At 39.9% G+C, this 21,575-nt stretch overlaps 1 protein-coding gene across 1 annotated transcript in view; it reads left to right on the forward strand.

The window, feature by feature from the left end:
* Snd1 (staphylococcal nuclease and tudor domain containing 1) overlaps window positions 1-21,575 on the forward strand; it is a 450,499-nt gene that overhangs the window by 31,264 nt on the left and 397,660 nt on the right. The window contains exons 3-9 of the mRNA XM_090333252.1: window positions 5,665-5,785; window positions 10,855-10,933; window positions 13,745-13,905; window positions 14,551-14,642; window positions 15,210-15,368; window positions 17,104-17,210; window positions 19,721-19,811. Coding sequence (XP_090189378.1) covers window positions 5,665-5,785; window positions 10,855-10,933; window positions 13,745-13,905; window positions 14,551-14,642; window positions 15,210-15,368; window positions 17,104-17,210; window positions 19,721-19,811 — 810 coding nt within the window. The remainder of the gene's footprint in view (window positions 1-5,664; window positions 5,786-10,854; window positions 10,934-13,744; window positions 13,906-14,550; window positions 14,643-15,209; window positions 15,369-17,103; window positions 17,211-19,720; window positions 19,812-21,575) is intronic.

Here is a 21,575-nt window from a genome sequence, read left to right on the forward strand (position 1 = left end):
ACATCTTAATTTGGGATCCTTGCATCCCCTAAAGGAATCTCATGAAACTATAAAATTAAAAAACAAAACAAACATTAATTTTTCTGGGAGTTTTCATTGGTTTCTTGTTAACACATAGTTTTCCATTGTGTTTTAGTGATGTGATAAGCTACTTTTAAGCATTTGTCCACTCTTGTTTACACCCTGTTGCCTGACCACTTGGCTTCTCTGTGGTCTGCCTTTCACTCCTTAATCTCTTGTAGCTATGAATCTCCTTTTGACGAGGTTCAGTCTTCTTGGCTTCTACATTTAGGAACATGTGATACTACTTTGGATATGGGAAATGGAATTCCTTCATTCTAATTATTTGTCCTTTGCTCCATCTCGAGGACATCAGATAGATTAGTAATTAGCAGATTAGTAATCAGCTCTCCTCTGTTCTTTGCTGCTACAGAAGTGGAAAAGAAAAAGTGGGAGTTCAGGAGGAGCTCTTAAAGAAGGAAAGCATTTAGTATTTTCCATCTTTAACAAAGGGTATTTTGTTTAAATCAAGATCATAAAGCATCATTATAGATAATGGAGATAGAGAAGAATGACTTCATTAACAGAAATTAGTTAGATTGTCAGAATGACTAAATAGATTAAAATCAATTCTTTCTCATTGCTCCTCGACCAGAAAACATATGAATGATAGTGTATTCCTCCAGGTTGCCCAACAATGGTTAAATAATAAAATGTGAAGTGTTTAGGCAATATAAAATTCTTAATAAATGTTAGTGTGGTAATAACTACTGCTGTTAGACCAAGTAAAAGAAGATTAAATCTCTCTCTCAGCATTGCTAACCCAATGGGTAAAACATTTCCTACAGGCCTTCCTTTCAGCTGCACATTGCATAATATTGCTTCTGAGAGGTGAAGAGTGTTGGCCTTTCTTGGAGCTGATCAAGTTCATTTCCCCCAAAGAAAGTCAGTGTAGTCTTTGAGAAAGAAGGGCTGTGTTTTAATTTCCTGTTTTGTTCTTGTGACTACAGGGCAGAGAAACACAAAGCTAGTTGGGACTTGTTCTCAAACATTATAACTGTAACAGAACTATAGGATCTGACCAGAACTATCCCAGCAGGAAGAATAGCATGTAATCTTACCTGACATTCTATTATAGTTCCATGCATTTATACAGTCTATGCTTCTAGACTAGATCATTGTCACCAAGATTTTTTTTTTTTCAGTGTGGGGCTTGAACTCTGGTCCTGGGTGCTGTCCTTGAGCTCTTTAGCTCAAGGCTATCCTTCTACCACATGGAATCACAGCACCACTTCCAGTTTTCTGGTGGTTAGTTAGAGATAAGAGCCTCGCAAACTTTAGTACCTGGACTGGCTTCAAACTGTGATCTTCAGATCTTAGACTCCTAAGTAGCTAGGTTTGCTGGCCTGAGCCATCAGCAGACACCTGGAAGTCACCAAGATTCTTTTGGTAACTTGTCAAAGATCCTGTGGGATGAATTATTTGGTAGCTTCTTTCTGATGGCAGTATAGAATTCCATTGTGTATAAGTACCACATCTTCTTGATCCATAGGGATGCCTATTGTTAACCCAAACCAGAATGCTGATTATCCTTGCTCTTGTTTTTGTCCCCCACTTTCCTGATGCCAACATCCAGGCCTTTATCAAGCTCTAGAGATTCTGCCTCCTTCAAATCTTTTATCCATCCTTGACATTTCATTACTATTGCTATTGTTCTTTGTTCAACTCTGATAGTGTGCTTGGAATGTTGAAATAATAGTCTCTCTGCCTCAGCTCTCCATCCCTCTCCTCCTTCATCTGTAGGCTCCCAGATCCATTGAAACATAATTTCCATTTATTAGGTGGCTCATTGTTATTCTCAGATGCCTGGCTGAATCCTCATTACCTTTGTGACAAACTTACTTGTGCCTGAGCCTGGAATGCAGTCTATTTGTGATTTTGCTTGCATTCTCTTCCTGAAGCCCCCTCTGGCTGCTAAGGTTTAACCATTGCAGCACTGGCCTCTCCTCCCAGGCTCCTTGTGTCCATTCTCCCCTGATCTTCAGCTCATGATGCTGTAGGCACATTTCCTGCCTCTGTGGCTGGGTGACCACTTCCTTTTAAGGTCTAGCCACTTGAGAAGACATGCTCACATTTCCTTCCAGGCTACATACATGTATCTTTCAGCTGGATCATAAGCTCTTCAAAAGGAGGCACTTTTTTTTTTTTTAAACTGTCACTTCTCTGTCCTTGTCCCCTTCAACACTTGACACAGAGTTGATATGCAGTAAATAGCACTGATGTGGGTAAGGAGTAAAAGTTTCTGTGTTTCTCTTTTGGAATTGATAGATTGCACAATGTAGTACTACCTTTCCAGGCTTTCCATTTATATAGACAACTTCCTGTAGTTATTTTTCATATTCAAGGAGAATTAGGAACATTATTCATCATTTGCTTACTTCCTTTGTATCACTTCCTTTGTATCATTGCCCCCAAATCATCATTTGATTATTTTCTGTCCTCCCTCTTGATGCCTTCTTTCAGCAATACTCAGGTTTTTTTTTCCTGAGTCCTATGACAGCTTCACTGTATATCTTTCTCCTATGGCAGCCGGGTCCCCGGCCAGCCTTCCCAGTTCCAGGCTAATCCCCACTGTTGCCTAGCTACTCTGGGCAGCCTAGATACTGTATTGATGGGCACTGTGGGAATTATATATTTATTTCCTACAGATTAATTGAGCTCCTGCTGTGTGTGAAGGCCTTACGATGGCTTCATAAGTCCAGAAACGAATGTAACAGTCCTATTTTGCTTAGTGATTTGAGGATTGGGATGGTGAGGGTAGAACAAAGTACTCAGGTGGTATAATGGCGTGATTAGAAGAGACAGAGGAACAAGATGTCACATACCAAAGTAACAGCTTTTAAGTTTACATTGTTCTGGGGTTTGGTTTTTTTCCTAATAGTTTTAGGAATCTAACCATAAGAGAAGATGGGAATTAAAAGGTTTTATTTCACAAACTTTAGGCATTATATCTCAGTTTGAGTTTAGGTGTGGAGAGCAAATGCTAGCTTATACCTACTACTTTTGGCCTTCTAGAGGGAAGAGGCTGTTTTGAATCTCAGTTTCTAAAGGCCACTGCTTCTTCAGTGGGGCTCTGGGGCATCATTTGAATAGATTATAGTTATTCTTCCTGTTAGGCTATTCTGATTCTGATAGGTGCTTTGAGCAAATCTCTCCATATTTCCTCTTCAAAGTTGTTCGGGGACATCATGTGTTGCCAGCCTTCTGTCTGGTAGTCCTGTGTAGACACAGAAGAACTGGCCCCATGTCTACAATGATCCCCACAGTCCAGTCCTCATTTGTGCTTGGTGGAATCATGGTCCTGCAAGTCTCCTGACAGGCAACCTTTCTTCTTAGCTAATATCTCATCTAGTTAAAGAATTTGCTCAACTCTGTATAGAACAGAATTGAAAATGGAAAGGAACATTACAGAACCCCTGAGGGTTAGCTATATGTTTCAGGGCCTCCAGTGTGATGTTATCTTGTTGCCCATTGACTGGCCATTTGTAAACATGAAGGCTTATGATGAGGCTGATCTTTCAGCAAGTACTAAAAGCTTTTAGAGAGCTTCTGCTTGGTGGATGGAAAGTGGAAGATTCCCTCTAGGGGCAGGGTATTTCTTTCCTTGTGAACTGACCCTTGATAAGTGAGCTTTCACCAGTCTTGGCTTCCTTTAGGAAGACTTATTAGTGTAGCAGAGCTTTTTCAAGTATTTAAGAAAGTAGTATGTTACTAAATTTTAAATATTTAGGACTGTGTCTTCACTCAAACTATGTGTAGATGTGTTTTAGAGTAACTTGACCACTAAGGTAATAAACATGTAGGAGGCTCAGTACTATTTACTTGATTCTGTGATACGATTGATAGTTTAGAATTGTGAATCTGACCTCCAACTCTGATGAGTGATACTACTCTGATGAGTGGTATCTTTTCACTTTTAGGAAGTGGGGGGTAGTGAAAATGACTCATAATAATATGGGGAACTTTATATTGTCATTGAATGAATAGTTTCTTTGCTTTTTGATATTTTCAAAGGGCATTAGGTAATTAAGAACAAGGTGCCTGTATTGAGGACAAGTTTTTTTTTTTTTTTTCTTTCCCTCCCTCCCTCCCTTCCTTCCTTCCTTCCTTTCCATTTTCCACAGGTTAATTGGAGTCTCAGGCCCTTTTGTGCCTGGTCTGGGTTTGAACCTTGATCCTCAGATCTCAGCCTCCTGAGTAGCTAGGATTATAGGCGTGAGCCATTGAGGACTAGTTTTTCTAAACAATTCATAGTTGATGTTAGAAAACTGCTCTGTTTTTCATAACTACTGATTTCTGGGTAGTTTTGTGGATGTTTTTTCTTTTAGAAAAGCTGGCGCTTGTTCAGTGACAACATGTAATAAATTTCATGAACAGAAAAGGTTGGCAGAAGCTTTCTTTTTAGGCCACTAATTGAATGCTTGCTTTTATCACTTACTGCCCTAATTTTGTGACTTCTAATGTGGAAACACAGTGTATTTGCTAAAAGGGAAAATATTTGTATTTATTTTGGCTTTTTTCCGTCTGGCATGTGAGAACTACAGACCACATGCCTATCCCCTGACCTTTCTAATCAAAGGAAACTTGGGCCATTGAGTTAGGTCCAGATTGCAAATTCAGATGCTAGTGGCTACTTTTAACAGGGCTGCTTCAGAGGAGAATCATTGTTATTTTTGTGGACTACTTTGATCACATGGAGATTGTAGTCTGGTCTGTGGGGTCTGTTGCTTTCTCACTTGTATCCCATATCCTGAGGAGATGAGCCATTATCAAGGTGATCCATACCTGTCACTGATAATCTCCCAAGATTCTAGGATCTATTAAAGCTTTAGACCAAAGCCAGAATAGGAGAGGAGACATTGGGTGGGGTGGAGGGGTAGTGGCAGGAGTCTTTACTCTCAATTCTGCTGCTGTTTTTCTTCTTTTTTTGGGGGGGGGGTGGTTGTTGTGCTGGGAATCAGACCCAGGGCTTGTATATGCTAGGAAAGTGCTCTGTTACCTAGTCCTATTACTGTCCTTCATAAGGTGGCAGAACTGCCATAAACAAGGCTTTTTATTAGAGCAGAGGACTTAATCCAAGATAATAGTACAGAGCACTAAAACCTTGTTTCCACTCTAGCAATGCCCTCTTTTGGTTTCAGGGCAAGTGCTCTGCAAAGAGGAAAGAGCGGTAGTAGTTTTTATTTATGACACCCCCTGACTAGGAGGTTCTGGAGCCTGGCCTTCCCATTTCTGGGAGTAGGTTGACACATAGAAAGCAGTTACAGTGGTGGCTGGCACATGCTATGTACTGTAAAAGTGCTGGCAAATATTATTCATGAAGTAGGCTGAAACTGAACAATGATAGGGGAAAAGTGCTACTGCCAGTGTCTGAAAAGCTCCAAGGCCTGTTTTTAAGTCTTTAGCTAATTAAAACCACTACTAGACCCTCTTTTTTATGTGGCCTCTTAAGTGTGCAATCTCTATTTTGCATATATTTTGTTTCTACATTCTCTGGTCCATTGAAGGGTCAGGACCATGCATTTATTAAAGATGCACAGTGGTTTAAATGCTGGCTGGGGTCTGAAGTAGGCAGTTTTGTGACACTTCTGTTTTGTCTTTCAGCCCTGGGCATTTCCTGCTCGAGAGTTCCTTCGCAAGAAGCTGATCGGGAAGGAAGTGTGTTTCACAATAGAAAACAAGACTCCCCAGGGGCGAGAGTATGGTATGATCTACCTTGGAAAAGGTGAGCAGCAAGGAGGAGCCAGCTTGCTTCTCTTGGACTCTCAGGTTCCTCTAAGGATTGGTTTTCTATTACGTGGTACAAGGCTAATGTGGGTTATGTGACAGTAACTCTAGGATGGTTGGAAGGTGACATTGGCAGTGTTAGATACTAGACACATGGTACCAAGGTCCAGAGGTACATTTCTAGAAGTCCTCCTTTACTCCTTTTGGCTTGCAAAACAAGGCCAATGTGGCATAGCACAGTGTTCTTCCTTATGTTTAGGGTTTCAGCTTGTGGAACTCAGTGGCTTTGTGCTTTAAGTCAGTGTGCTAATTGAATTCCCATAGATTTCCTATATTGCACTTTTTGCTCTTTATCTTGTGGCTTTTTTCTCCCTCTTCCTGGATTCTTTAGTTAAAGGAAGGTCAGTTTAGGCCTGTTGTTTTTTTCAGACCACACATTTTATAATAGAATAGAAGAAACTGGCTTTGAATTGTGTAGATGGTTAGAATTCTGACGTTGCCATTCTGTATTCTTATACCTTGCCTTCTCTGGACTCTAGCTTCTTTTGTAAGCTATTAAGACTTTAATAATAAAGATGTATGTAAAGCACCTAGCTTTTGCCTGGTCTTGGATTCAGTAACTCTATGTATATGTGTTTTGTGTGTTACTATCTGTGCATGGACTTACAGCTATTGTTTAGCCAAGTGCTTCATAGGATGTGAAATATTGTAGCCTGTTGATTAGCTGGATAGAGAGTAATATTAGGAATGGAATTTGGATAGACATAAGACAATAAAAGAAGTGAGTGTTTTCTAGAAAGCCGCCAGGAATAAGCTGAACATTTGGGAAGCATGTTTTTAAAGTTTCCTAAGCCGAGTACAGTGGCTCATGCCTGTAATCCTAGCTACTCAGGAGACTGAGATTTGAAAATCAAGGTTCAAAGCCAGCCTGGGCACTAAAGTTTGTAAAACTCATATCTCCTGTTAACCACCAGAAAACCAGAAGTGGCGCTATGGCTCAAGGGGTAGGGTGGTAGACTTGAGCTGAATAGCTCAAGCACAGCAACCGGGCCCAGAGTTCAAGCCCCACGACCAACAAAACAAAAACAAGATTTATAAATTTTCTGTGACATTTTAAGTAAAAAGAACCTTCCAAAAAATGACATATTTATGTGATTTAGATAATCTGTTTGATTTGGGTAGTTAGTGTAGATTTAAACAGGGAGGGTTCAGTGGCGAGGCTAATGACATTCTGTTGAAGAATGTTTTTAATATGGAGGTTTTGGACAGTGAATTGTGAATGACTTTGAATTGCTCTTATTGTGGAAGAGAATGGGTAGAATTTGTAGTTAGCCCATGGAGAAAAGCCATCTTTTTTTTTTCATGTATTTTTTATTGTAATTAATAGAAGGGTTACATTATATTCGCCAGATAGAAGGTGGTGCATTAATTCACATACATTGATACCCTTTCTCATGTCTTGGTCCCCATTTCCCTCCCCCCGATGCCCATCCCTCATCTTGTTTTCCCCCTTTCCCTATCCAATTTCAAATAGCCAAATACAAATATATCCAATATATCAGATAACAAAGTGAGATACTGTAACAATATAAGATAACCAAGGGACAGCAAAAGAGATGAGAGATAACAGTACATTAAGGATGACAATCACTCATTATATGGTTTTTGTTTCTATATCCTAGAGGTCCTTTCATTTAGCGTCATACTATATGGCCTTTAGTATCAAGGTTTTGCTCTATTGCAAATCTCTGCTAGGAGAGCCCAAGGTTTCTACTGATTATGACAAATGAGGGAAACCATTGAGCCTGTGTTCCTTTGACTCTGGCTTACTTACTTCACTTAATATGATTTTTTCTAAGTCTTTCCATTTCCTAACAAATGGGGCGATGTCATTCTTTCTGACAGCAGCATAGAATTCCATTGTGTACAAATACCACATCTTGTTGATCCACTCATCAACTGAGGGACATCTGGGTTGGTTCCATGTCTTTGCTATGGTAACTAGTGCTGCAATGAACATCGTTGTGCTAGTGGATTTAGTATGCCCTTGTTTCTGGGTGATTGGGTAAATACCTAGTAATGGAATTGCTGGGTCATAGGGGAGCTCTATGTTTAGCCTTTTGAGGAACTGCCATACTGAAAAGCCATCTTTTCTATCAAAGTGGGTTACTGTCAAAGTTGCTACTTTGGTCTGGTGGCTTGGTTCTGGTTGATTGTGCTAAGACAATATCAGTAAGTAAAGAAAGAGAAAAAGGAAATGCTTTGGGATAAGGAAGGATTTTTGAAATGTAAGGTTTTTGACTTAACGGGTTATTCTAAAATGGAAGAGGAATTAAGACACACCTGAGATTTTTCAAGAAAGTAGCAGAGGGTATATGTTGTGAAGAGGAATTAAGAGATACTGTTCCAAAATGGAAGAATTAAGATAGGCATGAGCTTTTTCAACAAAGCAACAGTGAGTCTGAGTATGTTTTGATATTGCTTTATCTTACCTCAAAGTCTTTAAGTGGTCGGTTGGTCAGGCGGGCGGGCGGGTGGGCAGTCGGTCGGTCGGTCTGTCTGTCTGTCTGTCTGTCTGTCTGTCTATCTATCTATCTCTGTCTGTCAATCTATGTATTTAAACTATATTGGATACATCTGACCCTCTTCAGATTAGCCAATCATGAGAAGATTGTGAATCTGAGCTTTGCTAATTGGAGCAGAGGGACAGGTTCTGTGTTAGGGATAAAGAGAGCGTAATCTGCCTGTTCTATGTGTTGGCTTGCCAGATTTTTGGCTGATGGTGCATGGAAGTAAAATTTTCTTTGTCAGGCTCCTTTCAAGTTGGCATCCTTATTCCCATGCAGTACCCCAACATCCAAACCATCTCTGCCATCTACAATTTACTAAAAAAAGAGATGGTTTATTTCTGAGTTTGAAGATAAGATATCCATTCACAGGCTCTGAATAAAATTCCCTAATTGTGACAGATTTCTAAGTTGATAAATAAAATGAGATCCTTGGCTTATAAATGTCTGTTGTCTCCTTTGAGAATTCAGCTTAGGTAATGTAGTTTTTTTTTTTTTTCCTTTCTGAAAGAATATTCAGAATTCACTTTTTAGAAGTGAGAGTGCTATATGCCAAGGAAATGTCTGAGAGATACTGGTGTGTTGTTGATTGGCTGGTTTATGGCTTCTCTACCTTTTTAGAACTTTCAGGGTTTTATTCTATTTACCTTTTCAAGTCATGGCATCTGAGTGCTCAACTTTTTCCTAATCTTTACATCCTTTTTTTGTCTTTCTTCTCTGGTATTTCAGTTGCTTTGAAGGAAACTGTGTAATACTTACACGATCTGTATCAGCATTAACCTCAACAGAAAGGGTTAGATGAACTATGCTAAGGATGTTTTTTTGAGGGGAGAGGCATGGGGTTTTAACTCAGCCTGGATGTTGTTCCTGAGCTCTTCAGCTCAAAGCTACCACCCTACCACTGGGCCTGGCTGTTGTCCCTGAGCTCTTCAGCTCTAGGCTACCACCCTACCTTGGAGCCAAGCCCCACTTCCTGTTTTCTAGTGGTTAATTGGAGAGATAAGGGTCTCAAATCCTTTTGTGCCTGTGCTGGCTTTAAACTTTGTTCCTCAGATCTCAGCTTCCTGAGTAGCTAGGATTACAGGCGTGAGCCACCATGCCCAACTGCTTTTTTTTTTTTTCCTTTTTTTAAAAAATAAATATTCCCCATGACTTTTCTTGGTAGAGCAAATGGCGTATAATTTACCTTTGCAGAAATGTGGACATTCTAATGACAAGGCTCTGTGTGTGGGCATGTGTACGTGCGTGCATGCGTGTATGTATGCATGCATGCTTATACTTGTTAGTGTTAATATAAACAGGGGTATAGTGTAGTGAATATAAATCTTTCAGAGTTTTACCCTGTGCTGACATAGCTATCAGCTAGACTGCTGTGTTTCAGTTTATCTGGGAGCCTGTTCTCTTCCATTTAGAGATTTTTATGTAGCGATTCCCTTGTAGATGTCTTTTATGGGTTCAGTTGACAAGCAAAGATTTAAGAGAGTATACCAAGCCTAAAAGCTTTTTCAATATTTTGGAAGTATAATTAATGTTTCAAATGCCCAAGTAGAACCCAATCAGATTGAGTTTTATGTTTAACTTTATTTTTGTTGCCTGTTTTGCTGTCTACTGTGTGAGAGAGTAGAAACCTAGATGCTTTCCTTTCTGTATCTATAAAAACAAGAGATGGTTTTTCTTAAGTAGTGTAGCTTTTCACTGTGTTCTTTTTTTTTTTTTTTTTTTGCCAGTCCTGGGCTTGAGCTCAGGGCCTGAGCACTGTCCTTGGACTTTCTCAAGGCTAGAGCTCTACCACTTGAGCCTCAGCACCACTTCCGGCTTTTTTCTATGTATGTGGTACCGAGGAATCAAACCCGGGTCTTCGTGCATGCTAGGCAAGCACTTTAACCACTAGGCCAAACTCCAGGCCCCTTCACTGTGTTCTTTTGAAGCACATGGTATAGAGAGATGGGACATTATGGTGTAAGTGTGATTGACAACCCTAAGTGAATGTGTCTATCTGATCCTACAAAGTGAAGGGATTAACATTTTCTAATTTCTGTCACCAGTTATCAATAAACCCACAGTATTTAATTTTCACCAGAACTTATTGAGGCAGGTGCTTTCCCCACTTCATAGATGAGTAAATCAGGATGTTGAGAGAGATCTTGTCTACTCCAGTTTCTTCCTTGGCCACTGTTTCTTGCTTTCTTGAGTTGCCCGCCACAGGTTTCTTGCTTTCTTGTCATCCTCCATTGGTTCCGGTGATTGCCTTTGACCTGGGAGAGATACTAGAAAATAAATAACCCCAGAAAAGAAGATTGTTAGGCCTTTGGGTCCTAGAGACTAGACATATTGGGGGAAGTTTCCTGAAAAGGCCAGTGCTGCACCCTTCACTGTCATTTCTTTGGAGCATTGTTCTTAAGACCAAGTGTGAAAGTGACTCATCCCCTAATGCTTCTGTTGCTAGTAGAGGCAGTCTGAAAGCTGTACTTAATGCCCCTTTTCTCCTTCCCTTCCTCAGATACTAATGGGGAAAACATTGCAGAGTCACTGGTTGCAGAGGGCTTGGCTACCCGGAGAGAAGGCATGAGATCCAATAAGTAAGTATTTAAGTACTCTTCTCTGTCTTATTTGGGGACATCAAGGGCCATTGGTTAGTCAGTTGTAAATTATTATCTTCATTTTTGTGTGTTCCTCCATATAAATGATAACATCACATGTTTCCCATGGCTTCTGAAACATTCTAGTTTGTGGTTTATGTTGAACCAGGAGATCATTCAGTATTCATGAATGGTACTGATGTGTGTACCTCCTTTAAAACAGGCTATGAACCTAGACAGTTCTGCTCTTTGTAGTCATCTTAGCCTATAGATTTTCACTCCTTGAATCCATCCATTCAGCCCTAAATATTGACCAAGCATTTACACTACGTGTTATACCGCGTTGTGTTCTAGACTTTGATTATCCAAAGCCTTTTTAAATCTGTTTGGTTTGTGAGTCTATTGATGGTTAATTAGTAAGTAAAAATATATTTGCCTGTTGGGTGCTGGTGGCTCACGTCTATAAGTCTAGCTACTCAGGAAGCTTGAGATCTGAGGATCATAATTTGAAACCAGCCTGGGCAGGCAAGATTGCGAGATTGTTTGTTATCTGCAAAAAACTGCAAAAAAAAAAAAGAAAAAAAAAAAAGCTCTGGAATACCATTCAAGTCTTGATGGCAACAACAAAAACAACAACAACAATACATATTTGTTTAAGCAATGGAATTGTTAGTTTGTTTTAAGGGGGAATTAGGCATGTAAGGTTTATGGTATACATATTGTGTTCAAGTTTACTAGTGTTTTCTCTAAGTGGAATGGATTGCAACTAACTGCCTTTAATTAACACTACAGTGTTTGGAAAGTGATATGCTACATCAGTAATTTAGAGGCTATAAGCATACTGCTTAAACCATTAAGTCTTTGTATTTTCTTTTTTTTTTTTTTTTTTTTTGGTGGGTCATGAGGCTTGATCTCTGGGCCTAGGCACTGTCCCTAAGCTCTTCCGCTCAAGGCTATCACCCTACCTGTGAGCCTGGGTGTTGTCCCTGTGTTCTTCAGCTCAAGGATACTGACCTATGCTTTGAGTCACAGCCCCACTTCCTGATTTCTAGTGATTAACTGGAGATAAGAATCTCAGGTTTTTTTAGTGTGTGGGTTGGCTTTGAACCTATGTCCTCAGATCTCAGCCTCATGAGTAGCTAGGATTACAGGCATGAGCTACTGCACTTGGCTTCTTGTTATATTTTCCAGCTGAAGAAAAGGCTTTGGATAAATATTTACATGAGGATGACAATCAATTATGAACCTGAGCAAAGAAAGGCCTTGTTGTATCTTCTGCCTGCTTTCTGCCTGCATAGATTTTGGGCCAGGCCACTCATTGTATACTTGTGATGTTTTCTGATTGGAAGACACATTTGCTGGACTTTAATTAGTGTGTGTCCATGTGGGATTTGTTTAATTAGGATAGATGTTTTAGGTGGTGTTTTTGGAAACATGCCGCAGTTCTAACTTAAGCATGATTGTGTGTGTGTGTGTGTGTGTGTGTGTGTGTGTGTGTGTATGTGTTTAGAAAGAATTTAGTTTGCAATCAGTGAATAATGTAAAAAGGAATCTCATAACAATGTTGTACTATGTAAACAAAGAAAACCTCCATTGGAGTACTAAACTTTCTGTACTTAAAGCCTTCATTTTCCAGTTTTGCTTCTGTCACTTTTGCTACATGTTCTTTTCTTTGCATTCTGGCTGGGAATTTGGATCTCTGAGGATGTGGCAACTTTTAGGTTGAGGTGAAGAGTTACTGAAGACTTTGAGCTGGAGAATTGACAGGTCAGTCTTGCTTAGAAATTTGGATGGATAGGTGGGATGCGATTCAGTTGTGTTTTAAATCCATTGTTAGAGTCATGTGAAAGACTTGCTGTTCCTTGTTCCCTAAATCTGCTCTGCTGTGAGAGTGGAAAATTAACCCCCTGCCTTTTTTTTTTTTTTTTTTCTTTTTTTCTTTCCTCAGGTATTGTGACTGGAACTCAGTGCTCTGAGCTCTTACTTTTTCACTCAAGGCTCCTGCTTTATTGCTTGGGCACACCTTCATTTCCTGCATTTTATTGGTTAATTGGAGATAAGAATCTCAGATTTATCTGTCCAGGCTGGTTTTGGACTGGGATTCTCAGATCTCAGCTTCCTGAATAGCTATGATTACAGGTGTGAGCTAGGGCTTACCCCTCTTTTCTTTCTTTCGTTTTTTTTCCTGCACTTGGTTTGATCTATTTACTGACTTTAGCTATTTTTGTACTAATGTAGTAGGTTTCCTGCCCTATAAAGGAGAAAGCTCAGTGTCCATATTACCCCTGCCTAACTGGCTACGTTGACTGATGCAGCAGTTTAGGGCCAGTGCTAGCTGTAACACTAGGGTACACTGTGCATGTCCCAGCCATGTTTTGTAGATACAGAGGGAGTAAGGGAGCTCATCTGGTCATGGTCCCTGTGTTGTATCCTGTGGAGCTGTGCCTGCTGAGCATCTACATATGTGATAGTGCAATGAAACTACATCTCATGCAGTGGCTCCCCTCTGAGCCTCTCACTGGCTTTCTTTTCTTCTCACTGATTGTGGCAGTGCTTGAGTGTGTTCTTTAGATCTGCTCATTAAAAGCTGTTAGAATCTGATCTCTTATTTGGAGAAGCAAGTTTGGAATCTGGAAATTGTGCTTATGATGATTTTCTGGTGATAGGTTGAGGTTAAGCTATAGATCTCAAACAGATACTTAGGTCGTTCCAGGGAGAAGATGCTGAAGAAATCCAGTGGCCAAGAGCTACATTTTGTGTGTGTGTGTGTGTGTGAATTCATTAACCACACATTTGTTTTTCATGTCCCAGTCCAGAGCAAAACAGGCTTTCAGAATGTGAGGAACAAGCAAAAGCAGCAAAAAAAGGGATGTGGAGTGAGGGGACTGGTTCCCATACCATCCGGGACCTCAAGTATACCATTGAGAACCCAAGGCACTTTGTGGACTCACACCACCAGAAGCCCGTCAATGGTGAGTCTTGTTGGGGGAGGCAGATAGAACCCAGGGTGATTTCTTTCTGTTTGCTCTCTTTGCTTCTTGAGATTTATAAGATCTAGTGAGTCTTTCTTTTGCTTATTTAGTATCCTGAAGAAATCCTTACGGTTGAAACAATACATAGCATTTGGAAGGGCGTTTGAATTCTATTCACACAGGTTAGGTGCCCTTTGCTGTTGTCAGGTGGTCAAGTGTTGATATTTTGCCTATTGTGGATCTTCTCTTCTCCTAAAAAAGCTACTTACATATACATCCCTGAAACTTGGAATTAGAAACATATACATCCCTGAAACTTGGAATGTACTTTTTTTTTTCTTGTTCTACTATGAACTTTGTTAACTGCAGGTTCAATAAAGTAAAAAGATGACCAACCTGAATTTTTAACTTATTTTTTGCTAGTATCTGATATTTAGATGAGTCATGAAGTGCGATTTCAGTGGGTTCAGAAGATGGAGAAACAGGTTTGAACACTTTCATTGCCAGGCTTTTCTCACTTCTGAGAGGGAGGTTTTCTTAGGGTTGGTTTGGGGGAGAGGAGCAGAGATAGATAAAGTGTGGTTGGGCATTGTATATTCTTGAAATGATTTTCTTCATGGACTAAAACTGTGTTCTGTCATGCAGCGATTATCGAGCATGTGCGAGATGGCAGTGTGGTCAGGGCCCTGCTCCTCCCAGATTACCACCTCGTTACAGTCATGCTGTCAGGGATCAAGGTCAGATGTACACAGGGGTATGGGATTTGTGGGAGTGTTTGGGTTCTTTACTTTTAATTGGGGACCTCTGATCTATTATTTCTTCCTGCCATGGGCCATCAACCTTAGTACTTTATATTTATTTTGGCTACAACTTTGTAACAAGAAGTTCTACTGTGATTCTTTTTCTTTATCCACCCACCCCCCTTTCCCTCTCCCTCCCCTTTTCTTTGTTTCTTTTGAATACTTTGGATCTGTTTGAAATTGAAGTTTGTTGAGAAGGAGAGATGGGTGGGTCTGCAGCTTGCTGGATGTGGGTCATATTTATATAAACTATCATTTATATTTAAGGAAATTAGGGACTTGAAGCTAGGCACTAGTAAATGTTTTCATGGAAATGGGTTACTTTCAGCTGTAATTTCATGTGATCATGTTTTCAAAAGGGTTAGAAGAGCTAATTTGCAACATTTCACCCTCCCCTCCCCAACTTAGCTTGTGGAAGGTGTGCAGGTGAGGGCCTTATTTTCTTTGCAGGTGATTGGTTCTCACCATCAGTTTTCCTTCCTCACTGCCCATGCTTTCCTTTAGTGTCCAACTTTTCGTCGAGAAGCAGATGGCAGCGAAACACCAGAGCCTTTTGCTGCAGAAGCCAAATTTTTCACTGAGTCCCGACTGCTTCAGAGGGATGTTCAAATCATTTTGGAGAGCTGCCACAACCAGAATGTTCTGGGTACCATTCTCCATCCAGTGAGTGTGCTGTGTAGCCTGGGCTATAAGGGACTAGGGGCTGCAGTTTGCTAATCTGTTTTTTCTCTCTTACATCTATCCGAATATCTTGGTATGCTTATCATCTAGTGATTTTTAAGATATACACCAGGGAGAGATAGCATTAGAGAATTTGACAGTTCTGTGCATGATCTTGTCTTTAAAAAGTTAATCTCAAATGTTACTGGGCTCATAAGGGGAGGAAGAACTGCATCACTTACTCTTTCATGTGCTTGATCCAAGCAACTGCTAGTAGAAAGGCTGGAGAGGGATACATCTTGTAGAAGTAGAGCAGAAATGAACATACTGAGGTCAATGAGGTTTGCTGTAGGTTTAGAAGCCAGCTATCTGGAGGACTGGGAGTTTGGCCTAGTAGTAGTTTGGCCTAGCATGCAAGAAGACCCAGGTTCGATTCCTTAGTGCCACAGACATAGAAAAAGCCAGAAGTGGTGTTGTGGCTCAAGTGGTAAAATGCTAGCCTTGAGGGAAAAGCCCAAGGACAGTGGTCAGCAGGCTCTGAGTTCAAGTCCTAGATCTGGCCCCCCCAACCCCAAATAAAACCTTATCTTAAAAAAAAAAGTCAGCTATTTGGAGAATTAGAGTATTGATTGAGAAATCAGGAGGAAACTGACATATGAAAAAAATATTTACTGTACTCTAGGCTTTATGCAGTTACCTCCTAAGTCTGATTTGAGTAGCGCCTAGGATCTTTATGTTCTTGTAGTTCTGACTGTTAGTATGTTGACCCTGTCCCATACTTTTGTGGGTGGGTTATGGTAAGTTGGATATGGAAGGACTATTTGTAACAACTAAGTGACTTTTCAGTATTGCAAGCTATTCGTAACCCAACTGTTAAGCTGCTGTTACTTTTCTCAGCTAGATAATTCTTCCAGTAGGACAGTTGTTGGGATACTTTGGAGTGGGCCAAGGTTATGTGTACTTCTTCTGTAGCAGTGTCTGGTCATGACCTGCCAGATGGCTCTGTCATAGTAGCATGTGAATTATAGTTGGATGGGCAAAATGCAGCTTGCACAATTTCCTAGTCAGGCCATTCTTTAGTTTTCTGCTTAGAAAAAAAAAAAAGTGCAGATCTGAGGCAAGGGATGTATGAGGTGTAATCTCTCCAAAAGATTAATATCCTTCTTTGTTGGAAAAATTGCTACTGAGATGTAAATTCCATAAAGTGTCACTAACATGCACTTTGCTGGGCATTGTTGGAATATGAAGCCATGGCTATGCAGAGGAGTCTCAAGGTAATACCTCTCATCTGAGTTGTTTCTCCCTCCCTCTTTCTCTTTCTCTCTCCCTCTCTTTCCTTTCCTCCTTCCCTCCCTCTCTCCCTGTCTTCCCTCCTTCCCTCTCTTCTTTTTCCCTGTTCTTGTTTTGGAGTAGGCTTTGGGGTTGGAACTCAGTGCCTGGGTGCTGTTCCTTACCTTTTGTACTCAAGGCTAGTACTCTTCCACTGGTGGTTAATTAGAGATCAAAGTCTTACTAACCTTCCTGCTGGGGGTGGCTTTGAACTTTGGTCCTTAGATCTTAGGTTCCTTAGTAAGTAGGATTATAGATGTAAGCCACCAGGGCCTGGCTTTTTGTTTTTGTTTTAAATGAACCACAGATAGATTGCGGCAAAGTATGTCATGTCAGAGATCTAGGGAAATGGATTCTCTTGTAACAGGATCTAACTCATGTCTGCCTTCTCTTGTGCCTTATTTCGCAGAATGGAAACATCACTGAGCTCCTCCTGAAGGAAGGATTTGCCCGCTGTGTAGACTGGTCCATTGCAGTTTACACTCGGGGTGCAGAAAAGCTGAGGGCAGCTGAGAGGTAAGGCCTGCCAGGGAAGCCTTCCAGCCAAGGCTTTTGTTAAGGTTCTTAAATTAAGAAACCTCTTGTCTCTCAATTAACAGTCTGTGACAGTATATTTCATTTTACTACAGGAATCGGGAAGTCTCAAAAAGGAAGGATGTAAAATTAATATTTGGCTTTGGTTTAATTTAATGGAAGATAGTAAGGGCTCAGGTATTTCATTCGGACAATATTCTTTATTTGCTTTGATTTGGGGGGAGGGGGGTGGTGTAGCACCAGTCCTGGGCTTGAGCTCAGGGTCTGAGCACTGTCCTTGGACTTTCTCAAGACCAGAGTGCTACCACTTGAGCCTCAGCACCACTTCCAGCTTTTTTCTATGTATGTGGTATCGAGGAATCGAACCTGGGTCTTTGTGCATGCTAGGCAAGCATTCAACCACTAGGCCAAACTCCCAGCCCACACTTGTTTTGATTTTTAATGGTTTTAGATCACTTTTTCAAGTTCCTCTCTTAAGTTATGCATTTTAGGCATTTGGAATGGAACTTGAAACTCATTTCTGGATTTGGACTTGTTTGTTCAGAGCTCCTCTCAAATAGATTGGCAGGCTGGAGCAGGGCCGTGATGGTGGAGCTTGTTAAGTTATCGATGAGGATTAGGCTGCTTTGTAGGACTATTGCCCTAATTTGTAAAAGTGAGTCTTAAATACAAATGATAGTACAGGTCTAAGATATTGTTATAGTTTCAGCTTGGTGCTTTATGATTGAATCAGATGTAGAATAACATCTACAGAATAACATCTACAGAAACTTGAGAGTGGAAATTGCAAAGTTTGGTAGCTTGTTCAAGTGTCCAGGCCAGGTTTTTCTAGCTGTTTAGGTAGATATCTTCTATTTGATGGGGTAGATGAAAGAAAGTAAAATAATTACCAAAAATAGGTAGATCGAAATAATGCTCAGGAAATATTTCTAGGAGTTGTAAGCAGAACACAGTAATCAATGACAATAGCTCACTCAGGGTTTAAATAAATTTATGATGATCTGAAGTTAATCTTAAAATTATAACTATCTTTATAACATTATTTAATTATAACAGTTTTTATACCATGAGATTATGTGCCATATTAGAAATTGAATAATTACAAATTTTATTGCCTTCCTGCAGCCTTTTAAAAATTTATTTATTTAAAATTTATTTTTTTGTTTATGTGGTACTGAGGAATCAAACCCATGGCAAGCAGTCTACCACTAAATTGCATTCCCAGCCTCCTGCAGTCTTTTATACATCTTAGTATCTGTAAGCATAAATATTTCCAAGTTTTTGTAAAAATAGATTTTAATATGTACCTTACGATATGGCATGATTGAAAAATGAGTATTGTCTGATAAGGAAACAATGCTTCAGATTTTGGGAGGAGTTTATGTCTTCACATAACTACAGCGCCAGGAGTTTGGCCTAGTGATAGAGTGCTTGCCTAGCATGCATGAAGACCCAGGTTCAATTCCTTGGTACCATATATATAGAAAAGCCAGAACTGGTGCTATGGCTCAACTGGTAGAGTACTAATCTTGAGGAAAGCCCAAGGGCAGTGCTCAGGCCCTGAGTTTAGTCCTCAGGACTGGCAAAAAAAACCCAAAAGAAAACATAACTACAATAGAAAGATATAAATAGCTGTATCAAGTTCATTGTTCTAAATACTTCTGATTATTTTGTGTTCATTGTATCTGTTTGTCTCAGCCTATCTCCTGTCCCTTCTCTCTCTTTTCCTCCCTTCTTATTCTAAGTCTGCTGTTACTCTAAATTATTATTTTGGTTGATCATTTTTTTTTTTTATTTTTTAAGATTCTGCAGTTTTAAAGAGAGTACAATTAAAGCAATATCCACAAGTTTTATAGCATCTGTAGAAGATTTTATGGCTGAGATGGACAGGCACATTATCATTGTGTTCAGCCGTTGGTTGAGATGGAGTCCTACTTTTTTCCCTCAAATGGCCTTAATCTGTGATCTCCTAATTTCTGCCTCTAGGATTAGAAGCTTAAGTCACCTGGCTCATAATGCATCTTTACATGCACTTTTTATGTAATTTAAATAGCAATTGGATAAGCATGTAATTCTTAAAACATGTTTGCTTATTTAGTTTTCCCACTTAAGAGAGCAGTTGCCTTGTATGTCAGCCTACGTTTAGATGCGCTTGTGCTGTATGTGCTCAAACAGTTGCAAACCAATATCCTACCCAGTTGACGAGCCTTCAGTTTGTAGTATACTTGTATGTTGGATTTTTCTGTCCTACTCAATCTAATAGCCTTGAGTTCATAGTATACATGCATCTTGGATTTTTTTATTTGCTATACATGTCTTTGGATACTTCCTTTGCTGTCATTCTTTGTTTTGATTTGAACTGTCAATCACTGTGGATATATCTTTATGTAGAGTAGTGCTCAGCACTCACTTCCTGCTCCCTTAATGGTGGTGGATTCAAATACAATGGTCTTGAGCAGTCTGGATGATCTTGCATCTTGCTTTGTTGTCAGGTTTGCCAAGGAGCGAAGGCTGAGAATATGGAGAGACTATGTAGCTCCCACTGCTAATTTGGACCAAAAAGACAAGCAGTTTGTTGCCAAGGTGAGTCATGTCAACATGTTGATTTGCAGAGTGGACATTGCCAGGCCAGTGGTAATATATAGGTTAGAACAGTTAGGAATGCTGTAGCTCTTGAGTATTCCAAGGCCAGCCTTTGTCTGTCTGTCTGGGGAACTTAGAAACCATAGGAACAGTTGTATTTTCCATGTTAATTAGCATTACTTTATTATGAGTTGTTCATGGATTAAAGTCATGAATATACCTCTCATTATTGGGATACTTTGTATATCCCTGTGCCTGCCAACACCAGTTTCTGTTCATTCAGCTTTGAAATGCCTGTAGTTTTGTTTTTATTCTAGCAGTTCTTCCTTGATGGGTCTTGATGCATTGCTTAGAAAGGAACTAGAACAGTTTATTAAATAGTTCTAGTTGTATCAAGGGGCTATAAAAATGTTTTTACTTAGGTTTTGGTAACTTGAGTGGTAGAAAAGTTCTTTAAGCATTCCCAGAATTCTGTATCTGTTTTTCGAGCTCATTTATGCTTTTGCCAGGAGACACTGAACATTTTGTCTATTTATAGCTATAATGTGGTTAAATAACCATATTGGCTGTGCCTTTATCAAATAACCATTTTAAGATTGAAAGCCACTAGGTGGCACTGTCAGCCTGACAAATCTCAACACTTTATCTTTTATGATAAATTTTTGGCAGAGTGTCTGAGGAATGGCTGAATTTTCTTTTTCTTTTCTTTTTTCCCTTCTCTTTTTATGATGCTCAGAGTACTAGGTCACAGAGTGCTCAAGTAGCTTTTTCACTTCCTTAGATGGTGTTAGGTGGGTGATAGTCACCTATTTAGTAGACTTGGTAGGATCTCTCCCTCCGTGAAGGTCAGACCAGAGTGGACCTCTGGTTCCTTTCTCTGCATGGTTGTAGCCTGATGTTTCTACTTGATACTTGATTCTGCTTATACTCTTAGGATTGAGAATGGGCTCCACAAAGGGTGACCATATTCACTCACCACTGGAGCAGGCTTTCATTTTACTGTCATTACTTTGTAGGTTAGTGATATGGATGAGTGTTGGGGTAGGGGGTCTCCTACTAACCTTCTCTGGCCCCTCCTCTGCTGAAACTGAGTTTATATAAGTACTGGAAAGATGAGCTTGGGCCCTCATTTGTTGTAAACTATGGAATTGCTATTGTAGAAAAAGAATTCTAAGGATTAGATGATTGATCCAGTATTGATTGATTGTCTTGCTATCTAGCCCAGGGTGGCATTGAACTTGTGATCCTACAGCCTCAGCCTCTAGCATGTTGGGATGACAGGTGTATACCACCATCTTTCACTTGGATTTGTCTTAAATATGCCTTTTTCACAACTAGGAAAGCAAGAAAAATGGCTTTGGAGCATTATCTTCCATTTTTAAAGATCAAAGGTCCCAAAATATTTTTGGCAGTGGCTGGTTTTGAATTTGAATTGGAATCAAGCCCTTGCTCTCTTGTTTTTTTTGCTCTACCACTTGAGCTACACCACCATCCTAGCTTTTTGCTGGTTAATTAGAGATGGAGTCTCATGAACTTTTCAGTCTGAATTGTTTCAAACATTGATTGATCTTGGTCCCAGCATTTTGAGTAGCTGGGTTTATAGGTCTGAGCCACCAGAAGCCCAGACTCTTTTTTCTCTTGTGAACAAGCTGAGTCTTTTATCATTGCAATGAAGTTTTATTTGTTGTATTTCAGAGTAGAAGAAATTGCCCCTAGAAATCATCTGAGGATTATGAAGAATATCCCATGTCCTGTAGAACGTTA

Source organism: Megascapheus bottae, chromosome 5, assembly GCF_031878675.1.
Source record: "Megascapheus bottae isolate mThoBot1 chromosome 5, mThoBot2.hap1, whole genome shotgun sequence".
Lineage (NCBI taxonomy): Eukaryota > Metazoa > Chordata > Mammalia > Rodentia > Geomyidae > Megascapheus > Megascapheus bottae.